Source organism: Puntigrus tetrazona, chromosome 15, assembly GCF_018831695.1.
Source record: "Puntigrus tetrazona isolate hp1 chromosome 15, ASM1883169v1, whole genome shotgun sequence".
Classification (NCBI taxonomy): Eukaryota; Metazoa; Chordata; class Actinopteri; order Cypriniformes; family Cyprinidae; genus Puntigrus; species Puntigrus tetrazona.
This window is the reverse complement of record NC_056713.1, coordinates 5,791,952-5,801,372: the sequence shown is the minus strand read 5'-3', so window position 1 is coordinate 5,801,372 and position 9,421 is coordinate 5,791,952. Positions and strand designations below refer to the sequence as shown.

Here is a 9,421-nt window from a genome sequence, read left to right as displayed (position 1 = left end):
ACAAACAGACATCACCCACCCCCAGTAACACCTGGTGGGGGCTTTTATACACAAAGGACTAATCCATTACACACACACACAAATGAAAAATTACGCCAACATCATTAAACAAAACCCACATAATTAACTTAGAATAAAGAAGAAACCAAACCCACAAAATATACACTAATAAACAAGAAATCAAAATAGATAACTAAACAAACAACCCTACACACCCCAGCTAATTTACAGAATGGATTGGTCCAGTGGAACATAACAACGGCAATTGACGCCAGCCGGTCCTTTAGCAGCATGGACCACCACTGGGAGACAACATGGCACCTGGACAGCGCCCAAACCGCTTGGTCCCCGTTGGTAACTTAAACTCAAGAAAGAAATATTAACAAAATATACCACCAATAACTAGAAAGTGTGCACCCAAACTAGTCACTCATGGTATACAGTTAATGCAAATCAAAAATAAAGTCAAAATAAACCAAATCTGTATCTGTCATTATTACTTGAAACCCGAATGTGAGCTGTAACCAATGTTAAATTAAAGGCTAAGGAATAAACTAACATGTACAAAGAAAAATATACATGTGTGAGAGTGCGTCAGCTACCGCATTTACTGTGTGGCCCGGTCACTGGCCATCACAAACCCTTTAAGTTCATTTCATGCAATAATTTTAATTAATTATTTTTTTTTTTAATCTATTTAGACTAGTTACATTTTATTTATTCATTTATTGCTTGTTCCATGCATGTTTTTTTTTTATTTATTTGATTTCACAACAAAATAGACGATGCTGATTCTAACCATTTAACCATTCTAACCATAAAATGCATTTTAGAAAATAGATACACGGATTGCAGAAATCCCACCTGTTTTATTTATGCATGTCATACAAATATGCATCACGTAAAATGATTAATTTATTTCAAAACCGTGCAGTACAAATGAATGGATATGTGCAATTTAAATATTAACAATGGAATCCTGTCCTGACCAATGATGATCTGCATTGTCATGGCCATCCGTGGGATTGTTTTATATAAGGACTTAAAAAACGCTGCATTTTGAGAAGTATTATCCTCCAAGCTGTCATGTGAAGCCTGGGAAGCAGTCCGTCAGATGATCAGTGAAGCAGTCTGTGGATGTTCGCTACAGACCTCATCATCTTGCCTCATCACATTCCACTCCGTTAGGTTTATAACAACTCAAACGGTTCCTTCCTTCTTGCTTTGCTTGTAGCCTGTTATGGTCTTCTTTTAGCATTTCCCATATTTTTAGGTCGAAGCTGGTTGCAGCACTTCTGCTTGAGTCTCGTGCATCTTTATACAGCATGAGTAATATCCCTCTCTTCTGGTGCCCAAAAAATTCCCCAGTGCTTCACAGAAAGCAGTGATATCCAAAATGAAAACTTTATATGGTATTGATTCCTTTTTAAACTGTGCAATGATAATTGCTTATTAAATCTGAAGTCAGCAAATGCAAATGTTTAATCATATACCTAACTATTCAAAGGGGCCTGTATTTAATTATTTATACATTTTTAGCAACGATACATTCAACTAATCAATAGGAGTCGGTATACTATTACTTTTTAGCGACAGATCAGGTTATTGGAATGATTTCTGAAGAAACATATGACACTGAAGACTGAAGTAATGACGCTGAAAATTTAATTTATATAGAAACATTTCACAATATTCAAAAACACCGCCTTAGTAAGCATGAGTAGCTTCTTTCAAAATACATTTCCTTAACCTTTTGAATGGTAAGGATGGATTCAAAACCAATTGAGAGAATAGGGTCGGTTATTTTACACTAAGGAAAATGATATACCCAACACTTTTGTTTTTGCCCCCATTTTCCATGAGATGAACTCAAAGATCAAAGACCTTTTCTGTGTACACAAAAGGCCTATTTCTCTCAAATATTGTTCACGAATCTGTCTAAATCTGTGTTAGTGAGCACTTCTCCTTTGCCGAGATAATTCATCCACCTCACAGGTGTGGCATATCAAGAAGACAGCATGATTATTGCACGGGTGTCCAGAGTAAAGGCCACTCTAAAATGTGCAGTTTTATCACACAGCACCATGCCACAGATGTTTGCGAGTTTTGAGGATCTTGCAATTGGCATGTTGCTTGCAGGAATGTCCACCAGAGCTGTTGCCCGTAGAGTTTTTCTCTACCCTGAGCTGTCTACAAAGGCATTTCAGAGAATCTGGCAGTACATCCAACCAGCCTCACAACCGCAGACCACGTGATGCCAACCCAGGACCTCCTCATCTAGCATCTTCACCTCCAAGATCCTCTTCACACAGTCAGTTACGGGTTTTCCATTGCCTGGCTAGTGCGTGCCAGTGCTTTGAGCAGGCGGGCGGGGCTAATAGCCTCTGACCTGTAGCCCCTATCCCAAAATTGCGTTTCCACCATCTGACCAGAATCTCTTCTGCGCTTCACTAAAACACACCTTTACGCGCTCGCATCAACGTCAGTTGATCAGTTATCAGAAAACAAATCCCAAATAGGTCAGTAGAACTAGCGTGATCGTAAAACAATGTTTGATAAAACAGCCGTTGCATTTTGTTAATGATTCACTGATCACAAATGGATTAATTATAAGGACGGAAAATTTGCCTGACATGATATGAGCCGTTATTTCACAAAAAAAGAGGATATACATTTGAGTCGGCCGTTGTACAGTATATACCATGTTTACTATGGTAACGCTAATGGCTAGCGCATCTTCTTTTGCATCGCTTATAAATATTTGTGCTTTGTATGATGATCATAATTTCCATCTGTTTCCAAACAGATGTGATTTCAAACAGTTGCTGCTATCTTAAAGTGACCTAAAACTATTTTAAAAGTCTTAAAAGGTGTTATCTGTTAACTTCATGAAATGATCCATGGCGCTGACCCTCTCTAGACGCAGTGAAACTCCGTCTTTGTTCATAACCGCTCCTCTAGCCCCTGCTGGCCCGCTTTGGCACCAAGGTTTTTGTCGGTCCAAAAAACCTTGGGGCCAACATTCCACAGGCCGCAATCAACAACCTGATCAACTTTATGCCAAGGAGATTTGTTGCACTGTGGGAGGCAAATGGCGGTCACATCAGATACTGACTGGTTTTTAGACCCCCTGCCAATAAAGTAAAACTACACATTTCAAAATGGCCTTTTATTGTGGCCAGCCAAAGGCACACCTGTGCAATATTCTCAGCAAAGGAGAAGTGCTCACTAACACAGATTTAGATTCGTGAACAATAAAGCTCCCAAGAGAGCGGCCTGATTCATGAGACGTCTTGTGAGCTCGCTGACTGATGGAGCTCTGGTCACGCTTTGAATGCTACAGAGCTGCATCACAGCTTGCTCATAGAGTTTGAGCTCATAGAGTGGCAGATATCCAGTCATTTTTAAAAAACCAGCACAAAATAAAAATAGTTTAAATAAAGCATCCTCAATAAGCAATATAAAAGACTGGCTTGTAGTCTAGGATGCAAAAACGATTGTACGTAATGTGACAAGCTTCACCCTCGAACCCAAGCAAGAACATTGCAGAACTGTGATCGGTGCTAATGGCGCATCACAATGAATCAGTGCAGAACACTGTTGCAATTCTCTATTGCGTATCACAATGGTTGCCTAAAAAATGAAAATTTTTATTCGCCCTCAACTGGTGTGACTTACAAAGTAAACCATAAAAATAGCACCGGTGTACAAATGATCTTTTGAAATAATATGCGTTGAATGAGTATACTTTAATTGTGAGCCAAATGTAATGTTATTGGAACCGTATGTTCATTGCAATTAAATGAAAATGTACTGTATTGTAGATTAAATTAATATTAACCTCAATTAGTTGAAATTAAGAACCATTTTTGACCCATTTAAGTAGGACATAGCTACTGTTCTGTTGAAACTTGTATGTCATGTATTGCATGAAATTGCCCAAAAATGATTAAAACACTAGTAAATCTACTTTTACAGACTGGTAAACATTACTCGACTGAAATGAATTTTATTTGGATTCTCTTCTGCTTTGCTCTTGTTCGACTGCCAGCGGTCAGTATGGTGTGTACACACCGCACGAACTGCAGTTTTTCCATTAGTGGAGTATGAGTATGCGTTTTAATTTCACCATCCTCAGCTGTTTGTGTGTGTGTCACAGAACTGTGGGTAGGAAACGCTCTGTATTTAAGCAGGCAAAGTTCCTCATCTTGGAATAATCAAAGGCTCGCGGCTGAAGACTCTTCTGAGCTTTCCTCGCAACACCTGCTTTCTCACTTTAACGCTCTTCCGACAGGTAGGCTTATTTTTGCTCATTTCAATGCACGGTCAATGATTCGGTGAAATGTAAATATTAATGCAATTCACATGGTAAAATGGTTTGTTTTGTTACACTGTATGAACAATAGGACAACATTGCATACAGTACTGTATGCTTACAAAGTAATAATTGTAAAAACCCACTAGTGATGTAGCTGATGTGCTCTACGGTGCTGTTTTGATGCAGGATCTCTGTGGAGATGTGCACGGCCGCTGCTCCAGGTCTGTGGGGATGGCTCTGATTCCTATAGCCATCGTCTGCATGCTGGCAAATGCACTGCTGCTGTTTCCTGATATGAAGTACCAGTACCTGACAGAGAATCATGTGACCAGAGAGGCCACGTGGAGCACTGGGATCTGGGCATCAGGGCTTCTGGTGAGCTTGCCTCTTCTTTTGTTTGCTTTGCAGGAGATCTTATAACATTCCGTATTATTTTGATACGGTATATTAAAATGATGACAGAATTATTATTATTGTTGTTATTATAGTGAATGCAGTATTTAACCAACGTATCTGTTTATTAATTTATTGAATAATAGCAACAACAATAATAATAAATTAGTAATAAAAATGTATTATACATGTTATAACCCATACCGTATAAGTGTGTGTCATATATAATTGAATAAAACATTATATAATTATGTATATTATATATAAGTATGGGATAATGCACAGCCTGTGCATTAAACGATTTAGTCCAGCCAATCAGAATCCGGAAGACCATGGTATATAATAGAATATAGAACAGAACAAAATATACCTATATATGTTTGTTTATTTAAATTAACAAAATTCATCTTTACAGCATTACTCATATTACATGACCTTAGCGGTCACGTGACATCTGTTGTGTTAAGTCCAGTATTGCTCTGATGGCTGTTGTGTGTTTTGTCAGGTGCTTGTGGCGCGGGCTTTACAACACACTACGAAAGAAAGGATGCTGTTATTTTACCGCCGAGGTAAGACAATTGTATTGTGTGGGTTTTTTTCTTCTTAACCGTCATCACTCGAATGGCGTTTCGCCACATCGCCGGTATTTTTATTATAATCGTTGTCGTTGTTTCCAGGTTTTGCGCAAGCTGGGCTACACGTGTTTGGCAGTTCTGGCAGCCGGCTTGTGTTTCGTGGTGAGCGGGACGGGGCTGGCCCTGGGGCCCCTCTGTTTGCACAACAGCACTGAGGGCCCCAAGTGGGGACGGCCATTGAAACAAGTCAGAACTGGGTGAGTCACTTTATTTATTTATACAAAGGATTCATCCAGCGGGCCACCATTGGTATAGTTTTGTTTCACTGAGAAACAAATCAAGCGTTAAACCTAATGCATGCCTCGCCGATCGAACGCTTTTTCCAATAAAAAACTGCACTGAAGCTGAATGCTGCATGAATGTGCTGTAGTTTTTGTGGATGTTACGTGTGAGTAACCGGAGCGCTTGTTCACGCAGTGAGCAGCTTTACCTGTATGCTCCGGAGCGGTGGTCGTCTGCCTGCGTGGAGCCTCGAGGGGTTGTGGTCTGGAACGTGACTCTTTTCTCCGTCCTCATGGCAGCGAGCGGCCTTCAGCTCATTTTCTGCGCTCTTCACCTCCTCGCCGCCGTATTGGAGTTCATGTGCGGACCCGGCTTTGGCAAGAATAAGGTACAGATGTTCAGTTTTTCAGTGGGCGCTTGTAGCTTGCTTTAAATCTACTGTAAGATTAATGTAAATAAAAGTACACTTAAAGAGAGTACACCTGTGTTTTTAAGTGAAATTTGTAACATTGGTCAAATTAAATGCTTTAATTAATAGGATTTTAACTGATTATTTGTATTAATCTTGACATGTTTTATAGAAGTACACTTATTTTGATTTACACTTAATTAACATTAACTTCTATTAAGGGTATCATGCATTATTATTATCATTTCATTCTTTAATGCATCCATTAGAAGTTTTAATAGAAAATATATATTTAAATTGCTTGTTGAAAAAGGAACATTTTACAAAATTCTTTAACTGTAAATAAAATTAATATAAATGTCTATACAAGGTCAAAAGTCCACTTGAAAGTTCAGTAAGTTGCATTTAACAATCTCTGCTTTTCTCTTCTTTAGGTTGTTCCTGCTTGAAATTACTAGAGGTTGTAATGTCTTCATCTCCATGTGAGAATGAAAAGACATTTTTGGGGTTAAACAGTCAGCTACGACTGCTTAATTTTATTTTTTTTAATGAAGAGGGAGACAGAGAGAAATAGAAAGGGAAGTGGAAGGGGGAGCCAGTTTTACATCCCTGAGTCCCAGAAACACTTGAACACATAAAATGCCACAAAGACAAATAAGCTGTTTAAAATAGTCTTTATTGTAATACATGTTCATAACGCACTTTAATATTTATGCACTGTATAGTAATGTCATTGTATGTATATGTCTGTGATAAATTAACTGAGTGTCAGTAGGTGTTATTTTTATTTTTTGATTTCAAAAGCTTAATAAAAATATTTATATGAATTCCAATAAAGCGCTTTGATTTTAATGGCATACACAAGCGGCACACTTGCCAAGAAAACTTGGCAGAACGGTTGATTGATCGTAACACAGAAGTACTTTAAAATGTGTCGGAAAAGCAAAAAACAGACTAGCACCAAATAAACACTGACATCTGACACATGGCCTCAGGTTATTTCAAGCTGCGTGAGAATGAGACATTTTCAGAGAGAACAACGTTTATCCTATAATGACCACAAGAGGGGGAACGTTTTCAGAGTTCACGACATGAATAGACAACGGAGATGGTACACATACGGGCATGCGCACATCACTGTGGTTTCATTATTTTCTCACTCTACAACAATTATCAGAGTTTTAATTGCAAGTGGTAGGTTTAGGGTCGGTGTGTAGACATTAAGGTCTAAGTAAAACACTTTCTACTAGGTAAAATAAGTCATTTCTGGTTTTAGCTGTAGCCCATCTAGCCACGGCCCCTGAGCCAGATTCAGTCTCCAAAATATGATGCAGCATAAATTATGTTTTTGAACACATCAGCGAATGATTTTTGTCGTGTCACGCGACGCTGAAAGGAGTAATGATGCTCAAAATTCATATTTGATAACAGGAATAAATTACATTTTAACATATATTTACATACAAATCAGCTGTTTTGAATTCTAATAATATTTCACAATATTAAGATAAATGCTGCCTCGTTCAGCATAAGAAGCTTCGTTGAAAAAATAGAAACAAATAAAATAAAATCTTATTAACCCCAATCCTCTGAACGTGTTTTTGTGTATGACATTTTTGTTGTTTGGTGGTTTTTTTTATTAATTACTATTTTGTTTGGTAGCACCTATAATTACAAACCATTGAAAAAAAACTATTTTTCATTATCATTCCTCCTGACTACAAAATGACCTTCTCCACTGTTATCTGGCCTGCGACTTTCCGGAAACAGCAGACTTAAAATAGCTTTGAGATGAGGGAACCCTGCTACGGACTCTCAGGATGTAATTCATAAATTTAGTCTGTCTTATTTGTCTTCTCTACTTCCTCTTTTCCCTCGTATTGTTTCTCTCTGCTGGTGTCTCTTCTGTCACAGCTCGCCACTTTTCCTCTCGCTCTTTCATACCTGCTCTGTTTAGACAACCAAATGTTTACACATAAAACTAACACAATAACTCACAGTGCATTATGTTTTGAAGGAAAAAAAGCAGAGGAACGGTAAACCTGCAGCCTCTCACGTGCATCAGAGAGCTTCAACAATCTCGTCGTGCTAAAGAGAAGCATTGTCCGAGTGATATTCTTAAACGAATAGTTTATCCAGTTTCAAAAAAATGCTGAAATGTCCACACCCTCAGGTCATCAAAAATGTGGAAATTTGTTTGATCAGATTTGGAGAAATGTAGCATTAGCAATGGATGCTCTGCAGTGAATGGGTGCCGTCAGAATAAGAGTTCAAACATCACAATAATCCACAATCAATCAAAACCACTAATCAACTGATGTCTTGAGAAGATGAAAGAAATGAGTCTCCTAGTCAAAATATGAGTCCATAATCTATAAGAAGATTTCTTCCAATTAAAAACGTCCATCTCCTGTTGTCTCACACAATAAAATCTTGTTTAGAGCTGTTTTGGTCTGCTTGGAAACGGTGCTTGATTCGTGCTGATTTTTCTCCTGCTTCACATCACGCAACAGTGTTAAAAATGTCTTAAAGATAGATTTGTTTCTTTCAAACATGCAGCTTTTTGCTTTACTGTATATTTTATCTGATGGACTGGAGTGGTGTGCATTATTGTGGTGTTTTTGTTTTTCTCATGCCGACGGCACCCATTCACTGCACAGGATCCATTGGTGAGCAAACTGATGCAATGATAATTTTCTCAGAATCTGTTCTGGTAAATTAGGAAGTAAGTTTAAGATCAATTTTTTTTTTAGGAATATATCAGTAGAAATGTAAAAATATATTCGTTCACCCTCATGTCATTACAGACCTGTATGACTTTCAGTCTTCTATGAATTGCAAAAAGAGATGATAAAGAATGTCGAAGCAAGTTCCTTATATTTTGTTGCACCGAAGATACTTTTAGTGAATTTAAAGAAGTTCATTTATGTGGGTTTGGGGGTTTATTTAATTTGATCTTTGTCATACTTCCTAAATATAAGGAAGCAACATTAGTGGCAGAATTTGATGCCAGAAAGCGGAAGTTAAAGGAAGGCATGCACTCACTACAAGCATTTTTTCTTATAAAGTGCAAACAGAGAGGAAAACAATAATCTAATGTGGTTTAAAGGATGATCACGGTTGGGAAACGGCAGACTTTATCCCATGTTACCCACATGAATGACAGTCAGATCATGCGGACTAACCTCTAGATCATATTTCTGACCGTACTTATTCCATATGATTTAAACTAGTGACATTCACACTGGCTAGACGAAACATTACTTCATTTTTAGTAAACAAATTCAGATCCTGTAAAAAAAAAATACACAATATTAAAAATACAGTGCAGTGAAAAGGTTTTTAAATGTTTTTAAATTTTAAATGATGTTTTAATTTATTAAGGAACAATAATAGCCTAATAATTCTACCTGATAAATTAATTGAAATAACTGTTATTGACCA

The 9,421-nt window shown here is 37.7% G+C and overlaps 1 protein-coding gene across 1 annotated transcript; it reads left to right on the top strand.

The window, feature by feature from the left end:
- Positions 1 to 291: 291 nt before the first annotated feature.
- Positions 292 to 6,570, top strand: LOC122359408 (transmembrane 4 L6 family member 5). Its single transcript, XM_043259700.1, has 8 exons — positions 292 to 354; positions 2,140 to 2,322; positions 2,962 to 3,087; positions 4,505 to 4,722; positions 5,217 to 5,280; positions 5,389 to 5,543; positions 5,764 to 5,956; positions 6,412 to 6,570. Exons 1-8 carry the CDS (start codon positions 292 to 294, stop codon positions 6,424 to 6,426), a joined length of 1,017 nt encoding a protein of 338 aa, XP_043115635.1. The 3' UTR covers positions 6,427 to 6,570.
- Positions 6,571 to 9,421: the final 2,851 nt, after the last annotated feature.